This window comes from Physella acuta, unplaced genomic scaffold, assembly GCF_028476545.2.
Source record: "Physella acuta isolate Inbredline_101_S28 unplaced genomic scaffold, ASM2847654v3 ptg000955l, whole genome shotgun sequence".
Taxonomy (NCBI): domain Eukaryota; kingdom Metazoa; phylum Mollusca; class Gastropoda; family Physidae; genus Physella; species Physella acuta.
This window is the reverse complement of record NW_026732472.1, coordinates 64,666-83,866: the sequence shown is the minus strand read 5'-3', so window position 1 is coordinate 83,866 and position 19,201 is coordinate 64,666. Positions and strand designations below refer to the sequence as shown.

At 38.5% G+C, this 19,201-nt stretch overlaps 1 protein-coding gene across 2 annotated transcripts in view; it reads right to left on the bottom strand.

Moving 5' to 3' along the window:
- The window catches only part of LOC131953814 (lachesin-like), a 98,375-nt gene that overhangs the window by 32,868 nt on the left and 46,306 nt on the right, over positions 1-19,201 (bottom strand). For both annotated transcript variants that reach the window (XM_059317187.1, XM_059317188.1), the window contains exon 3: positions 1,322-1,461. In XM_059317187.1, coding sequence (XP_059173170.1) covers positions 1,322-1,461 — 140 coding nt within the window. The remainder of the gene's footprint in view (positions 1-1,321; positions 1,462-19,201) is intronic.

Genomic DNA, 19,201 nt, shown 5'->3' with positions numbered 1-19,201 from the left:
CAGCTATTTCAAATGTGTACCGCAAAATATTGCCCCCACCCCCTAAAACACGATTTTTTCTTTTTCAAATGTCTATCCCCTAAATCATCCAGATTTTTTGGTTTCAAATCTCCAAGAGATGAAACCAGGAGGAAGCGATCAAGTTCCGGCATCACGGCTCGTCACCTGCCCGCTACGGTTCGGTGCACCACGGGTCACGAGCATCAAAACAAACAGGCACTCCGCGTCATAGAGTGACGTCACGCTCGGACTGTACTCATTAAGGAGCGAGTCGTATTGTCTTTAAAAACAATCTTTATTTTTACAGTCAGGTCTAAAAAAAATCTAGCTCGTTAATTTTTTTTTAATGAAATGTAATTGAATCAAAGCGGAAATAGAACAAGGCGTTAAAATACGTTCTACTGGTATTTTACGAATAGGTGGATTCAGTAGATTCGTAGTCCAGCTAGATCTTGGTAAAACAGAACTTCCATTGCGAAATGTATTGGCATTTGGCAATATAATTTTGTTTCAGCGTTTCATTACAGTTTTTTATTATTATCTTTTATTTTTTCGTAAGTGCGTTGGCGCGTTGTTTCATTTAATTATCGAGATCAAAATAATTTACTTTAAGTTGTGTAATTTACTACAGGACGTAAATAAGTGTGCTGCTGTGTGCGTGTACGCTAGTTCGTGAGATCTATAGCGCGTGTCTGCGTGTTTTAATGTTCTCGTACCTGAATACGGTCGTGTATGTTCGTATGTGTGTTATGCGTGTAGGTGTCCGCGTGTTTTAGGTATAGCGTATGTACTCACAGTGCATGTTCTCCAATGCGTACTTAGTGTGTGCGTTTGTTCCTCTGTGTGTATTCACAATATTTGTCCCGATGTGTATTCACAATATTTGTCCCCCCTGTGTATTCACAATATTTGTCCCCCCTGTGTATTCACAATATTTGTCCCCCCTGTGTATTCACAATATTTGTCCCCCTGTGTACTCACAATATTTGTCCCCCTGTGTACTCACAATATTTGTCCCCCTGTGTGTACTCACAATATTTGTCCCCCTGTGTACTCACAATATTTGTCCCCCTGTGTGTACTCACAATATTTGTCCCCCTGTGTGTACTCACAATATTTGTCTCCCTGTGTACTCACAATATTTGTCCCCCAGTGTACTCACATTATTTGTCCCCCTGTGTGTACTCACAATATTTGTCCCCCTGTGTGTACTCACAATATTTCTCCACATATAAGTACTTACAATGTTTGTCCCCCTGTGTCTCCTCACAATGTTTGTCCCTTGAGTGTACTCACTATTCCCCCCCCCTCGTGTACTCACCGTTCGTGTCCCCTTGTGCTCAATGGCACACTTGAGCACAGCCTCCTCCCCTTTGTAAAACGTCACGTTGTTGGGCGTGTTGAGAAAAGTGGGTTGCAGTGGGTGTCTGATGTAGTGATCGTGATCCTGGGTTAGGTCACCTGCAACACACAAACACATCATGACCTCATGTGTCAAATAAATAGAATGGGTGTCTGATGTGCTGATAGGGTCACAGTTAGGTCACCTGCAACACACAAACACATCATGACCTCATGTGTCAAATAAACAGAATGGGTGTCTGATGTGCTGATAGGGTCACAGTTAGGTCACCTGCAACACACAAACACATCATGACCTCGTGTGTCAAATAAATAGAATGGGTGTCTGATGTGCTGATAGGGTCACAGTTAGGTCACCTGCAACACACAAACACATCATGACCTCATGAGTCAAATAAATAGAATGGGTGTCTGATGTGCTGATAGGGTCACAGTTAGGTCACCTGCAACACACAAACACATCATGACCTCATGAGTCAAATAAATAGAATGGGTGTCTGATGTGCTGATAGGGTCACAGTTAGGTCACCTGTAACACACAAACACATCATGACCTCATGTGTCAAATAAATAGAATGGGTGTCTGATGTGCTGATAGGGTCACAGTTAGGTCACCTGTAACACACAAACACATCATGACCTCATGAGTCAAATAAATAGAATGGGTGTCTGATGTGCTGATAGGGTCACAGTTAGGTCACCTGCAACACACAAACACATCATGACCTCATGTGTCAAATAAATAGAATGGTTGTCTGATGTGCTGATAGGGTCACAGTTAGGTCACCTGCAACACACAAACACATCATGACCTCATGTGTCAAATAAATAGAATGGGTGTCTGATGTGCTGATAGGGTCACAGTTAGGTCACCTGCAACACACAAACACATCATGACCTCATGTGTCAAATAAATAGAATGGGTGTCTGATGTGCTGATAGGGTCACAGTTAGGTCACCTGCAACACACAAACACATCATGACCTCATGTGGCAAATAAACAGAATGGGTGTCTGATGTGCTGATAGGGTCACAGTTAGGTCACCTGCAACACACAAACACATCATGACCTCATGTGGCAAATAAACAGAATGGGTGTCTGATGTGCTGATAGGGTCACAGTTAGATCAAATGCAACACACAAACACATCATTACCTCATGTCACAAATAAAATATGGGTTTCCGATGTGCTGATAGTGAACACAGTTAGGTCACATGCAAATGACTTCATGTCCCAGCTATATTTAGATTCCTAAAGTAAGAAGCCCCAAAGAATTCATCACCTTACGGTATTCGTTATGAGATGTTAATGAAACAAATTGTATCCGACATTTTACATTCTCATTTATTATGCCTGTGAATGCTCGTTGTTAAGCATAAAAATTAAAATGTAATATTGAATGAATGATGGCGAAGCTATGCTTGGTGAAATGTAAATATACTGTGACTTTAACACTGGGGGTGTATTAGTTAAACCGGTGTCTGATAACTTCACAATAATGGAATCTTCTTAAAAGGGGGTGTTAGGTTACTGATAGTTAAATAACTACACATATGTCTTGCTAATGTCAATGATAACCCTATCCCTAACCCAAACTCCAACCCTAGCCCTACCATACACCTAACTCTAATTTCTAACCATAATATTAGACATGAGTATACAATACTACTAACAACTTAACAAAACTTATTTTCGGAGGTCTATTATACAAAATCGGTTCAACAAATTATTCAAAGAATTTAAATAACGTATGCCCTTGTATGTTCTTGACCTGTAGAAACTCAATTGCATTGTAGCAACGAGGTGGTGAGCGAACCCCCTAGAGACTAGAGATATGGATGGATCACAAGAGAACAAGCATGCAAGGAGAGGCGGTCAGCCCGACTTGACAAGACACAAGAAAACAGAGATCGGTTAGGAAAAGTTCCAGTGAAGATTTGTAAACAAGGTCTGCAAATGGACGTTAGTGAGGCGGGGAATTATTGGAACTGTTGACAAAAGGTGGCTAGACTTTAGAAGCCTGTAAAGATCTTTTCAGCTGTCTGTAATGATCTTGTCAGTACACATCTCAGCTGCGGGAGAAAAGATCTTATCAAATATAACAGCTGTCTGCAAAGATCTTCTCAGCTGTATGAAAAGATCTTATCTGATGGTTGTAAAGATCCTATGAACTGTCTGCAAATATCTGTTAAGTTGTCTATAAAGATCATATCAGCTGTTGCAGTGGTCTTACTAACTTCTTCGTTCTTAAGAGTAAAGTTAGAAGAGATCCCCTCTAACACAATTAAGTTACATGTCAACTTGTTATGCACCATAAAAGCCGTTGACTCCGTTTTCAGCCTGCTTTTCTTTTTGTATATGCTTGCTTCCATAGCCTTTGTCCCACCAAGAACAAACTACAATGCAGAGTTTCTATCCCAGCTGTCGATCCACATCTGCACGGGATTTTTTTTTCAACTGTCTACAAATATCTTATCAGCCGTGTATAAAGATCTTATTAAGTGCCTCAAATATCTTATTATCTGTTTCCTAAGATGGTAAATATCCCATGTGTCGTAGCAAGAGCCATATAAACAAATGCAATACTTGCATGCGCATCCTTGGAAGATATGTTTACAAATTATACATTCGAATTTGTAGGAGCCCTTAATATTTACATTCGAATACATATCCACATCTGTTTTAAATACATCTCCTTTTCAGACTCAAACAAAACGCAAAAACCAAACTCCATGTTTCAGCATATCATGCCGATTATCATACAAAAACAACAGCCTTCGTGCATTGTTTTTATTGCTCGACAGAAAAGGTAACGTGTTTTTTTTTCTTCACGCGCAGTGTGATGAAAAATTTGCATAGAGCGCCGTCACCTGTCAGATGGACGAGAGACGAGGCTATTGGAGAACAGAAATCGTTAGAGCACACGACGCGGACGTGCAAGGGGAGTCCATCACATTGCTGGCTTTTGTTTTCTCGAGAAAAGAGACATGACAGATTGGAGTTAAGAAGGCAAGAAAACCGGAAAAGAAAACCGGTAAAAAATAACCGGCTTAGTGTAGTAATCGAATGGGATTTTCATGAACTATTTTTTTTTGCTTTGGTTTTTTTGTATTTGTATATATTTAAAAAAAAAATTAAAAAATCATATATATGAGTAGTCGATATCTATTGAGTGAGTTTATTCATAGATTCGATCTCTAGATATGACATTTAGTGAGTTTATTCATACAATATATAAAAGTAGTGATCTTTTAAGAAATTATTGCATACAAGTTTTGTTGAAATATTTAAACATCATTGAATCCCCATGTAGATATAGGCCTACATGATGAAATTGTGGAAAAAAAATCTTGAGTAAGTTTTTCGGCAATCTTATTAAAGCTTTATTAATTTGTTTCCGACCATCACCAAAATATTATTGGCTAGCAACTAATGGTAAAATCAAGCGCCTACAAGCCTGTATCAACAAAATGCAGAATATAAATACAGTTCTTTTTGTAAAGGGTAAAACAAAATTTCAGTTCAAAGTTTAAAAACAACTCTTTTTATATTGGCTTTCTTTTCATTTTTAAAACATTGGTTTATGTTTCTTTTTCCCGTCTGTGTGTCTCAGAATCCTACAATTTGGTTCAACCAGGGTGATGTATGATAGTGTAAAACTAAACCAATTTAAAAGAATAATATTTTACCATTTGCTCTAGAGGAAAAACCAGATTTATTTTAAAATAAGATAAAAAGCAACACCGAGTTCGGTAAATGGAAAATCCAATTCTCTTGCGTGAAACTCACCAAAGTACTTTAGTGCGGTCTCAATACAATAAAAAAAAAACAATACAAAAAAACAACTAATATGGCTACCGGTCAACTGAGGAAGCTTTTAGATTGTGCAAATGAAAGGCAATATTTATTTGTTTTTTAGAATTGCTGACAAAATATAAATCGTGCAGACGACATCACTGAAATACAGCCCCCTTTACAAGACACCAACTTGTCAAACTCTCTCACAAATACAGCCTCACCCCCCCCCCCCACTCCGCATTTAGACGTAACGCAATTACACTCACAACAACCATTAACATGTTCTTAAGGGAGATGGACGAGTTTTTTTCTCACGTTTTTTTCCTCAGTCGCTACATTCATTACCCAGAGACCTACCCAAAGCACTGGGCCACCGTAACCTAGACCGTACACCCCTCCCCCCCACCCACACACACACAACTTTTCACATTAGTACTAACAAACCCTCCACTTTATTTTATTTTTTTAAATTTGGGATTTACGATTTCATTTTTTACAGGTAAAACAATATATTTTTTAACATGCTATTACATGAAAACATAGAAATCTTACATTGCCAGTAGGCCTACATATATGTACGATCGCCTTAATATTAAACCCACTTAAATTTGATGACAAGTTTTCAACAAGAATTATACACACTGACACATAACACTTGCCATTTTATAAATATTTCTGATCATAACTGAGCTGCGAAACTTATGAAAAAATAAAGTATAGAATCGTTCTTAGACCTAGAGATTCATTGGGCAGATGAAGTAGATTTTATATGTTTCTTGACAAAGGCATATGAGGTGATAGTATGGTCTTTACTTTCCCTAACGTGAGTTAGATACCCATCAGAGCTGCTTAACCCGAATCCGATTCGAACTCGAGACTTTCATGTTAGCAGTCTAGCGCTCTACCGCTAGGCCACGCCTTCCCACAAAACGTATGTGATACTCTAAAATAAAAAAAAAAGTAATAAAAATAAACTTATTATCTCCCATGATGAGCAGACTGTAACACACAACTCAGCCACGCCCACAATCCGCTGGCTACCAACACAATAAATCTTGGGCTAAAAAAAAGTCCGTCCCCCCCCCCCCCCCCGCCCCCCCCCCCCCCCCCCCCCCCACCAAATGTGGTCAGTGTGATCGTATCTCTGAGACAAAAAGTCGAAGACGAAATTGGAATCGGGTTCCAGACTCAGGGAGTCGTCTGGAGTTTTTTGCCAATCCCCAGGACGACGATTTCGGGGGGTAACATCGTCTGCGTCACGCCACCAAAATGAACAGGATTGTCGCGCTTTACAAAAAAAAAAATTGAAAAAAAAATAATAATAAAAGATCTTGTTTATGTACAAAATCATAAAAAGTTAACCCATACGAAATTATATTCGTTTTTTTTCAATTATTTCAATCTTCTAACCGAATGCTTCTTTCTAAATAAGTAATAACAAATCGTTTAATAAACTTTTACTTAGTAGCGTAAAAAATGGTAGGACCGGGAGTAATAGAGAAATAATTTGTAGAGAACTACCAACTTAACAAAATAGTCCTAAACGGAATGTTACAATGCAAATTACTTCTACTGTATGTAAATTAAAGCTCAAAGCGCAGAACAATTGAGAGCAGTGTTGAATTTAAAAAGGTGACATGTAAGAGATTGTTTATTTATTTAGACATTTCTAATGGAGGTACAAAAGGAAAAGGCTTTATAAGTTTCGTAAAAAGAAAGATGGATTTATTCGTGTGAAGCTGTGTGTAGGTATGTGGTGTATGTGTGTATGAGTGTGTATGAGTGAGTGTAGATATATTTGTGTAGGCCTACGTTTGTGTGAATGTGTGCGGTGTATGTGTGAGTCCTTTTGTGAGGCTGTTGTCATGTGTAGGTCTAAGAGTGTGTAGATGTGTGTGTTGTGTGAGTAGATGTGTGTTGATGTCTGCGGTGTATGTTTGTCTATGTGTGGGTTGGTGTGTGTATGTGATAGCGCGTTTGTATGTAGATATATGTGATGTGTGTGGTGTATGTATCAGTCTTTATGTGTGTTGATGTATTTATATCGAACAACGAAGAGAAACAACACGTCTCCCACATACATGTTAAAGTTTGACAAGATAAACGTAAGGAAGAGAATGAACTCTTCTCTAAGAATAGCGTCAAGTAGAACAACTAGTCTTTGAGGACAATGTATGTGCGTTTATGCGTGTGTGTGTGTGTTTGTCTGTGGTGTGGATGTGTGTTAGAGCGGGTGTGTGTCATATGAAAATACATGAAGCTGATTGGTTATCGATTTCCGGATCTGTTGTTATCCAAGACCGGAATACTGAAGGAATCTTTCACATAGCAGATCCAGGTTTTTTTTTGTTGAATGAAGGAATCTTTCACGTAGCAGATCCAGGTTTTTTTGTTGAATGAATGAGTTTTTACAGGGCAGATCCAGGTTTTTTTGTTGAATGAATGAGTTTTTTACAGGGCAGATACAGTTTTTTTGCTGAATGAATGAGTTTTTTACAGGGCAGATACAGTTTTTTTCTTGAATGAAGGAGTTTTTTACAGGGCAGATCCAGGTTTTTTTGTTGAATGAATGAGTTTTTTACTGGGCAGATACAGTTTTTTGTTGAATGAAGGCGTCTTATACTTGACAGATTACATTTTTTTGTTGAATGAAGGATTCTTATACTTGGCAGCTACAATATTTTTGTTGTATGAATGAGTCTTATACTTACAGGTACAATATTTTAGTTAAATGAAGGTTTTTCATACTTGGTAGATACAATATTTTTCTTGGATGAAGGAGTCTTATACATGGCAGATACATTTTTTTGTTGAATGAAATGAGTCTTATATAAGCCTAAATCTTTTTTTTTTGTTCAATGAAGTAGTCTTATACATAGCAGACCCAGGTTTTATTTTGTTGAACAAAAAAGTCTCCTACATGCATGATGCTGTGTTTTAGTTGTTGAATGAAAGAGTCTTACACAGGGCAGATAAAGTTTTTATGTTGAACGAAGGAGTATGTTTCAGGGTAGATAAAGTTTTTATGTTGAATGAAGGATTTTTTATAGGGCAGATAAAGTTTAATGTAATCGAAAGTAGAAGTCATTGGGCAGTATCGATTACATTAGCTGCTACATTTCACTGTTAGAAATCAAATGTCAATACACTATGATTAATGTCTATTGAGCCACTGAGCTGGACATATTCGATCCCTATATATCTATACCAGATAAACAGTTACGATACCCATCATTTGTTAAAAGTGCACTAACTGCTCGCCCTTGCTTGACATTTCTTGTTCCATTTTTACAGACATTGGCTGTAAAAAGACGCGCTTGTTTTTTGTCTGGATTGACCTCTCCTGGATTGACCTCTCCTGGACTGACCTCGCCAGGGGGCGTTTGAGCAGCAGACGATCAAAGATTTGACGTCATGTCTCTTTGACATTTCCCTCTCACGCTGGCCTTAAACTGGGTGTTGGGGTTAGACATTACATAGGGAGCTTCCAAACATGGTGTCTGGGTTCAATGCTAAGATATTGATTGATAACTGTCAGCATATCTTTCTTAATGAAAATATAAATATTAATAATAAATATTGTAAGATACAAGTACTATTCATACAATAATAACGATTGGTATTATTATAAGTTTATATATACTTTGGCTCATTTGGTTATGAATATGATATAACGAACAATTTAGAACTATAAAAACTGTATCTATGATTACAATCACGTAACGATTAAATTCACATGTATTGATTTTTACAAAGACAAAGGTAACGCTATTTGGAGGCACAGTTACAAGAACTAGGGGCACAGGGGGTAGGTACAGTAGAGTGATGTTTTCTTTTTTTATATAAAACTTGGGTACCATCATGGGGGGGGGGGCATCCTTAAAATGCTGGGTGAAACATATAACAATAGAATACTGGAATACTAGGTGTAACATATAATTATAGAATACTGGGTTTAACATACACTTATGCAATACTGGGTTTGACATACAGATCTGGATCATTGAGTTAAACATACTACCACATTTGGTTAAACATAAAACTCTATTATGTTAAGTTCAACATGCAACAATGAAACGCTAATACCTAGGTTGAAATGGAGCGTTTAACATCGAACTTACAAGCAAAGCTCCATCTGTCATTCAACCAAACAACACCGCTACGCTCCACTGATTGTTTCCCTCTTCTTAATTTTAGAACCGCTGATTCAGTGAATCTATCAGTGTTGCTCTTAGCTCTCTGTCCCCTATACTAGACATGTTATCACATGTATCCCAGCCCACTCCACTATTTCAAAACGACGACGTAGAACTCAATTTAACGACCCGTCTTGATGTACGTAATGAAGGTGAATTAAATCGTATGCGTATTCTTATTTTTTAGGTAAACCCTTTCAACTATTTTTAGACCATTGTATTGTTATTGATTTTAGGCTTCCAACCCGCTTTCTTGTGAGACAAGTCGATTTTTTTTAAAAGACCGGAAATAATTAAAAGCAAAGAAGATCTCGTCCCGGTTCTTTGAAAATTTCCTGTTCAAACAAACCAAGATTGGAAATAAAAATCACGTACTTATATGACATAGAAATACGTGGAGTGGTCTAGCTAAAGAGGTGCATGCTAAGGCTATAGTGGAGATATTACATTACTTAATTTACGTGTGGTATTTTATCTTATGAAATATAGTTATACATGAATGATATGTAGTTACTGGCGATAGAAGTATATGCAGAGAACCACATGGTTGATAGGAAGAGCGTATGATAGTTACTACAAAAGACCCAAGTTCGTATCCTGGGCTGATGAGGCTCGTTATTTTTGTATATGTGTATGTGTGTTTGTTCGATGAAAAAACATACACTGAAGGTAACGGCAAGCGGCCCAATTCTACCATATGTTGTCACTTTAGCTCAAGGGCAAGCAATGTAATTTAAAACTGTCCAACACTGTTGGAATAATTATCTCCCTGAAGCATGATTGTTATGTTGATTTTTTTTTCTCAAGAGTTTTTTAAAGTGTGTTTTTCAAGGCTTTTATTTACCTTGCTCAGTATGGTCTGTATGTGTGTGTGTGTGTGTGTGTATGTGTGTGTCCCCGATTCAGGTGATATTCGGCACAGTGGTATATCTTGGATAACAATACAAGAATATCAAATTTTAATCTAATTAGACAGACCATTATCATTAGCATTATATTTAAAAATCAATATAGTTAATATCGAAAGGGGAGATAACAAAGTCATTAAAAAATGGCGTTCGCTTGATCAGAGGGACGTCCAGCGTGAACTCTTTTCAGTTCACGGTTGGCTGATTTCGTCAACCACGAACTAATTAATTAACTAATTAACATGCTACGGATTTTAAATTATTCACTTTTAGTCTTAGAATAGGTAAAATCAACTTCTTTTTGAAAGAATGACTAAAAAGTGGAAAATAAGTTTCACAAACACAATTAAATTTTTAAGGAAAAACGCTTTTATTATATTCACAAATCACAAAAAAAAGGCCGATTCTAGTCGGAATAAGATACGCATGCGATACGCATGCGCAATGGAGAGAAACTACGACTTGCCTTAGCGGCGATGTTTTCGATGGTACTGCGCATGCGTGTGTTTACAACCGCAGAACCCTAACACCAACCATAATCCTATCCTTAACCCTATCCCTAATCCTATCCCTAACCCTAACCCTATCCCTAATCCTAACCCTCATTCTAGCCCTAACCCTGGCCATAGGTCACTGCGCATGCGCAGAACTATCTTTTGCCGACTAAATGGAGACGTTGGGGAGAAAAATCTTCTTCCGAGTAGACACTTCGAAAAAAAAATTACAAATGAAAAAAATGGCACTAAAAAGTAAAGAAAAAATTTAGTTTAATGTAACTTTTCTAAAGTTTTCTGCTGGTATGACTAAAAACAAAATCTTGGCGCTCACTTATTGGGAAATATACGCCCTTTCATAGGGAGTTCATTTTCATCTTTTAAGCGCCCAGGTTTTTATTTTTAGTGACATCAGCCCTACCGGTTACAGCTTTACACCCCTCCACCATCAAGAATGCACTTTACACGCTAATTCGATGACTGTATCTTACACCCAGCGCCCCCCCCCCCTCCCCCACCTATCGCATCGGATTATCCTTGAACTGCTCGCGATTAACGATTACGCCCTCACGTGCATACCTCCACTCACACACCCAACACCCACCTGCAACGACTCCGCTCACCCCCACACACGCCCCGGCAGTGATAGAACCCTCTAATCACCAACACGCCCCACCCACAGATTTTATTTTTTATCATCCCGAACGGCCTACAAAAATATAAACCTTTAATACACCGTCATAATTTCCACGCAGGGTATGAGCATTTTTTTTTATCATGTACTCAGGATTTTTTTTTTACATTTTTTTTTTTACAACCGTGCTATTCCTCCCTGATCACAAGCGTGCAAATCATATGGGAATTCCGTGCTACATCAAAGGCTACCTGGTAGCCCCTTGGTCCCATTACATCCTCATTGCTTACACGACTAGGCGTGGACGTGGATGTAATTACTAAATGCATGCGTCGATTCATACCCGGCCTCCCCCCAACGTGTAGGGTGTTAGGGGTGTAATCACTTCCAACTCCCCCAAAACCTCACCATATGTCTAGGGGCGCGCGCTCTCTATCAATGTAATGACGTGATGATGTTGTGGTAAGGGCAGGGGGGGGGAGGTGACCCCCGGGTGACCGGATGTCATGAGTCACAGATAAACACGGGAAACGCAGACAGCGAGACGGTGATTATACAATAACAGTAATCAGTGCGTGACTAGACAAATACCCCGGATGTAACGTCACTGCGCTTTTAGCCAATTGCGTGCAGGCTTATAAAAAGTAATCATGCTATTATAAAAAAACAAAACAAAACAAAAAAACCAATCAAAAGTCATTTATAATTAATATAAACTCATACTCGCGAAAATAAACGCATTCGTGTCGTAGTTACAGGTTGGATAATTTCTATTAGCTGCGCGTCACTACACAAATTATTGGGAAAAAAAAGGAAACGTAATCCATCATACGTTTTTTTTCAGCTAAACGCCACCAAGACATACACACGTAGAGACAATCCATCCATGACCGAGGAACGTTTTCTCCATCATTGAGGCACTGGTTCGCACCTTCCCGCACTGGTGCGGTTTACGTTTCATCCGGGAAAACCCGTTAAAAGGGGGAGATTTGACGCGTAACGCGTTTTCATTCATTATATTCATTCCTCCACGAACTAAACGTGGACACGACACTTTGATGCTTGACTCTCACTCCCACGATCGCCTTGTGTAGTCAAACATGACTTTTATAAAAGTGTGGTTTTAATGCGACTATTTGTCGACACCCGCGAAACATTTTACCGACGCGAGCGCGACAGTTTACCGACATTGTTTCCGGTTGGCTGGGTCTCAGGGACGTAAAAACGAAACAAAGGAAACGGTTTTTATGTCTCAGCTGTTAGGGTGGGACATTCGAGAGCCAAACACACGGGGAGGGATTATTCAACAGTGGGTGTGTGAGTGTGTGTCTGTGTGTGTGTGTGCGTGCGTGTCTGTGTGTGAGAGAGAAAGGGAGAGTGTGTGTGGGTGAGTCCCTGTGTGTGTGCGTGCGTGCGTGTGTGTCTGTGTGTGTGAGAGAAAGAGAGAGTGTGTGTGAGTGTGTGCGTGTGTGTGTGAGAGTGTGTGTGTGCTTCTATGTATGTGTGTCTGTGTGTGTGTCTATGTGCGTGTGTTAGGAAGGGGTGTGCTTCTTTTAACTGATCTAAAGAATCGAAAGTTAAAAGCTTGTTTAATGTGTTTTTATATTTGATTGACATCGTGTGATTTGATATTTATGTAGTTACAGCATTTTTGTTTTGCATTAAAGTGCATGCATACTTTAGTTACAAGCTTGAGGCATAAGCACGTCAACAGCAATATATTTTTTGTCGTGAGTGCTTCACACTAGCTTTAAACAAGAAGTCTGGTATTAGAATACGATAAAACTTAAGTTAATACCCGTTGGCATTAGAATAGTCAATATGATTAGTATTGTAGTGAAGTACCATTTTACTTCTTATCGTCGCGGTACTTAAGTACGTGTATACTTCTGCCTGCGCTAATTGAGAGACTGTCTTGAGAAAAGTTGAGTAGAATGCACCATAAGGAATCTAGGATGGGAGTCTCTGCATCATTTACTGGCATCTGGAAACGTTTAACACGATTTGCAACACGAGAGTATCAAGTACACAACTGTAAACTGTACAGTTATTGTGTTTACGGGTCTAGGGTTGGGTCTAGGGTTTCAACCTTTGTCAATACACCCCGTACCTGTCCCTGTTCATTAATACGCGCGGAAGAATTTCCTCAACGCCCCTCGCATGCCTTCTTCTCAACTAGACTTTCTTACAAAAGGACAATTAAAGTTGGATACAAAAATTTATTGAACACTATTTAAAAAAATTGACTATGATTTGATTTTCCAGCCAGATGAACATTTTAAGAAGTGTATTGAAAATATTGTAGATTATAAATCAAAGTAAATTGGACCCCTCTGTTAGCTGGGGTAGGGGGGGGGGGAGAGTGGAGGGGTGGAGTCATGAGACACACTTAACTTTGTTTACAAGTTTGTACGAAGATCTATTTTCCGTTAAAAAAAGTTCTTGCAAACGTTATCAAAACATTCTGTTCAAAAAACAGTTATCAGTTATGAATGTCTTAGAGCTTTTATTTGTTTTTTTTTACATTCTCTAATACATTGCCAAATAATATCATATATTTTTTTAATGGATGAAGTTTTTAAAATGAGTAGACACAATCACACCTATTATACGAAAATCTAAACATGCTGTACCTCTGACTCTCAACATCATGATGTCATTTGCCATACCGTTGACAGCTAACATCAGGATGTCATTTGCCGTACCGCTGACACTGAACATCATGATGTCATATGTTGTACTTAACATCTCTATGTTGTAATTAATCTACACCAACATAACGGGAGATATTTGGAGACGGCGCATCAACATTCCACCCCTCCACCCCCCCCCCCCCCCCCACAATCCTGCCACAATTCACACCCTAGGGTTATCTGAATGGAATGGTCTTGTTGGTTTTACCCCGTCCCACACCTGATGTCAACAACGCTGGAACAGATCCAGCTTAAGTACGTCAGAGAGAGGAAGAGAGAGAGGGAGGGAGAGGGTGGGGGTAGGTGGATAATGCGAGATAATATCAAAATCATATTCGTCGTTACGGTTGGATGGCAGCCGAGAGCGTTGATAATAACTGTCACGGCCGAGTGGCTTCTTGCTGGGGGATTTAAAGCGCGAGTTTAGTGAGTTCGTTCTGTTGTGTGCGTGTTGGTGAGTTCGTTGTGTGCGTGTTGGTGAGTTGGTTCTGTGCGTGTTGGTGAGTTGGTTCTGTTGTGTGCGTGTTGGTGAGTTGGTTCTGTTGTGTGCGTGTTGGTGAGTTCGTTGTGTGCGTGTTGGTGAGTTGGTTCTGTTGTGTGCGTGTTGGTGAGTTGGTTCTGTTGTGTGCGTGTTGGTGAGTTAGTTCAGTTGTGTGCGTGTTGGTGAGTTCGTTGTGTGCGTGTTGGTGAGTTGGTTCTGTTGTGTGCGTGTTGGTGAGTTCGTTCTGTTGTGTGCGTGTTGGTGAGTTCGTTCTGTTGTGTGCGTGTTGGTGAGTTCGTTCTGTTGTGTGCGTGTTGGTGAGTTCGTTCTGTTGTGTGCGTGTTGGTGAGTTAGTTCAGTTGTGTGCGTGTTAGTGACTTCGTTCTGTTGTGTGCGTGTTGGTGAGTTAGTTCTGTTGTGTGCGTGTTGGTGAGTTCGTTCTGTTGTGTGCGTGTTGGTGAGTTAGTTCAGTTGTGTGCGTGTTAGTGAGTTCATTCTGTTGTGTGCGTGTTGGTGAGTTCGTTCTGTTGTGTGCGTGTCGGTGAGTTCGTTCTGTTGTGTGCGTGTTGGTGAGTTAGTTCTGTTGTGTGCGTGTTGGTGAGTTCGTTCTGTTGTGTGCGTGTTGGTGAGTTAGTTCAGTTGTGTGCGTGTTGGTGAGTTCTTTCTGTTGTGTGCGTGTTGGTGAGTTCTTTCTGTTGTGTGCGTGTTGGTGAGTTCCTTATGTTGTGTGCGTGTTGGTGAGTTTGTTCAGTTGTGTGCGTGTTGGCGATGATTCATGATCAATATCAGCACTGCACATGCAGTATTATATATATATATATATATATATATATATATATATATATATATATATATATATATATATATATATATATATATATATATAGTCCATGCTGAAGGATTGGTTTTAAAATAAGGCTTTACAGTATAGCTGGTATTCAGAGGTGGCTTGGCTTATGGTTTTAAAAAAGTTTAAGTAAAGAAGTGTATGCTATCAGCCGTGTTTTCAACAGGGTTAGTGTAAGGTTAACGTGTGTAGCGACTAGCGTTAAAATGTCCAGTCTGATGCATTCATCATGGTACATCCAAGACAAGTTTAACATGAATATTACGAAATGAACACAACACGAAATTCTGAAATACATTTTACATATATTCTAAGTATATATGAAAGAACAATCTCAGACAGATGCATGTTTTCCTGTTAATTACCCCCACCCCGTCATCTCTCCCACCGGAAATCATCTCCCACCCCCTTATCACTGTGATATTTGTCTGGCTCATGCTTTAGGCGGTATCACCTGAACCACACCACTGAAGTAGATACACAGTAAGCTACAGCACCCTAGGGAGGCTTTGTGATGTAATGATGAGATATGCATGATATATCTCAGATACGCTTGATATATCTCAGATATGCATAATGTATCTCGGATACGCATTGAAATATCAAGGTCTTTGCCAGATAATTTAGAGCTTGCAAAGTTCTAAGAAAAGATAAAATACATCGGGGTATATTATTCATGAAATAATTATGTTTCTGTTGAATAAATTAGGTATCGGGTCAATAATATTTGAAATAGTTGAATTACATTTGTTTTGGGTCAGTTATATTGTGACGGATCAGTTGCATTTTTTCACGGATTAGTTTTATTTGCTAAGAGTCACTAAACATGTTTATTTTAAAAAAGAAATTAAAAAAAGGTTTTCACATTTGCAAAAAAAAAAATTATTTATACGAGAAATTATATTCAAGAGCAATGTTTTGTAAAAGGATAACTAATAATGGTTAAACATTTCTTTTCATTATAGTTTTTTTTTAACCATTAATTTTTTATTTAATTACAAAAATAAATCAGTACAGTCGACTGAATTCTTCCCTCTAAAAGTATGATTAGTTGTACATGTTTATACTGTCTTTTTTTTAAAATTCAAATTTAAGTGAGCATCATGAGCTTTCTTGTTAGAAAATTTTTTTTATTAAAAGAAAGAAAAAATTTGAACAGAAATAATAGTCCACAATGTAATAAGCTATGTTATAGTTAATTTACGCTGGTTTAACACAGTAGTACACTTTTATTATATTGTACAATAATCAATCTTGCAATGCTGAAAATTTGTTTTCCAATGTCAGGTTTACACTTTTTCTCTGATGAGGGTTCTCAATGAGGTCTGAAGAGGCTGTATTACTGTACTGAAGGCTTTTTCCAGTAGTAGATGCACCACCCAAGGTAGGAAAATCTTCTTCACTATTGACATTTGGTGCCTCTTTTTTCTTACCAGATGAAGGGAAATTAGGTGTATTTACTGAAGAATGAGCTGTGTGTCTTTGTGCAGGAGGAACATATTTTGCAGGAGCGTTAGGCGTTGTTTCTTCCCTATCTGGCTCATGATGGTGGATTTGTAATTGGACTGGAGCTGTTGTTGAAAGTGTGTTTGATTTATTCCATGGCCCAGATGCCCCATCTCGTCTGTCCTTGTTATCTCTATCATCATCATCACCATTGTCGATAGAATCTGCTGCTTCCCTATCATCCTGTTCTTTAGTTATCTGCAAATTTTGAATGCGGAGACCTGAGTAGTCTTTTTCTTTTTCTTCCTCAAAATCTTTCCATTCCTCATCCTCCTGTTGATTTGTCACACGATCAATTTATTTTTAAAGATGTTTCAACCGTTTTTAAAAAATGTATTAATAGTCATTCAGTTAAATATTAGTATTTTGTTATTAAATCGTTGCTTCTGAATATTTTGTTTCCGCTTTTAGCGCTGTACAACAATTTTTCATGCTTCTATTTTTTTTAATTATTTAAAAATAATGTACTTGTCCCAGTTCTAGGACAGTCCATTTATTTTCCATGTTACCGCGTTAATCTTGCTCGTATAGCGGCTAAAAAATCCCAGTTTCCTGTCTTTTATTTCTGTGTATTATATCGGTAGCCGCCCCTTCGGACTGTTATTGCTCATGTGACACCTTAGTGTTGCCATTTATCCGCGTCCCAGCGTCCCACTGATGGCTCTCAGATAACAGTTGCATTTAGTCATCAAGCAAGATCCGCATGTCAGATAACTCCTCTTAACCCATCTTAGATAACTCCTCCTTACCCACCCCTCCATGTTAGTTTGCGCCTCAAAACCCACCTCTTCATGTTAGATAACGCATCTTAACCCACGTAAGATAACTCGTCTTAACCCAAGGTAGATAACTCTCTTAACCCAAGTTAGATAACTCCTCTTAACCCAAGTTAGATAACTCCTCCTTACCCACCCTCCATGTTAGTTTGCGCCTCAAAACCCACCTCTTCATGTTAGATAACGCATCTTAACCCATGTAAGATAACTCGTCTTAACCCAAGGTAGATAACTCTCTTAACCCAAGTTAGATAACTCCTCTTAACCCAAGTTAGATAACTCCTCCTTACCCACCCCTCCATGTTAGTTTGCGCCTCAAAACCCACCTCTTCATGTTAGATAACGCATCTTAACCCATGTAAGATAACTCGTCTTAACCCAAGGTAGATAACTCTCTTAACCCAAGTTAGATAACTCCTCTTAACCCAAGTTAGATAACTCCTCTTAACCCAAGTTAGATAACTCCCTCTTAACCCAAGTTAGATAACTGCTTCTACCCAAGTTAGGTAACTCCTCTTAACAAAAGTTAGATAACTTCTCTTAACACCTATTAGATAACCCCTCCTCACCCGTGCTAGATAACTCCTCCTAACACATCCCTTCCAGTAGGATAAATCCTCATACCCCACCATCCAAGTTAGATAACTCCTCCTAACCCATCCATTCAAGCTAGATAACTCCTACTAACCCAACTCTACATGTTAGATAACTCTTCACGAGCCCATCCCTCCAACGTATTTAAACTTGTCATAAAACTGGGGTTCTGAGTGTGAAATGGTTCGATGAACGCGAAAATTTTGATTGCGAGTGATTTAGATAAGAGGAAAATATATTTATGCGTGCTTCGTCTGTTTGAAAAATTTAATTTCTTAACGAAATCACAGTGTATTTTTTTTTATTGTTACTCAAAACGGGGCTATTAAACTAACCTTTCTTTGAAATTATCATTAACGCTGTTCTTATTTTATATTGTTCTTATTTTAACTTAAAAAAAAAAAGAACTACACAAGCCGAGTATTCCTAGCTCACTTTATTCTTCTGTCAAATATTTTAATGGTCCAAATAAAAATCTATCTTCTACCTCTCTAAACACACCACAAGTATGTACAGTTCAAGAAGAATACTCTTAACGTCTATACTGTTTATAATATCGCTAACGGCTCTCAGACAGGTAAGTGGGTATATACAGATGGGTAATACGTCTTTAGTGGTACCCTCTAGTACTATAACCACTTAACCCAGGGCTGATTCGTATACATATATATTTCTAGGGGGTGTGGGAGGGGTGGCTAGAGTTACAGTCAAGAGGAAGGGAGATGGGTATCTGCACCGTTATACCTAATATAGTTCCAATATGCATGCGCAGTTATAAAAAGACTACAATTCTTCTTATAACAGTTTTACAATATACCTATACATATAGTCCATTTAGATAAACTTTAATGTTGTCCCACTACTTCTACACACTTCCCCTTTAAGACCATCCTAAATCTTATCTCAATAT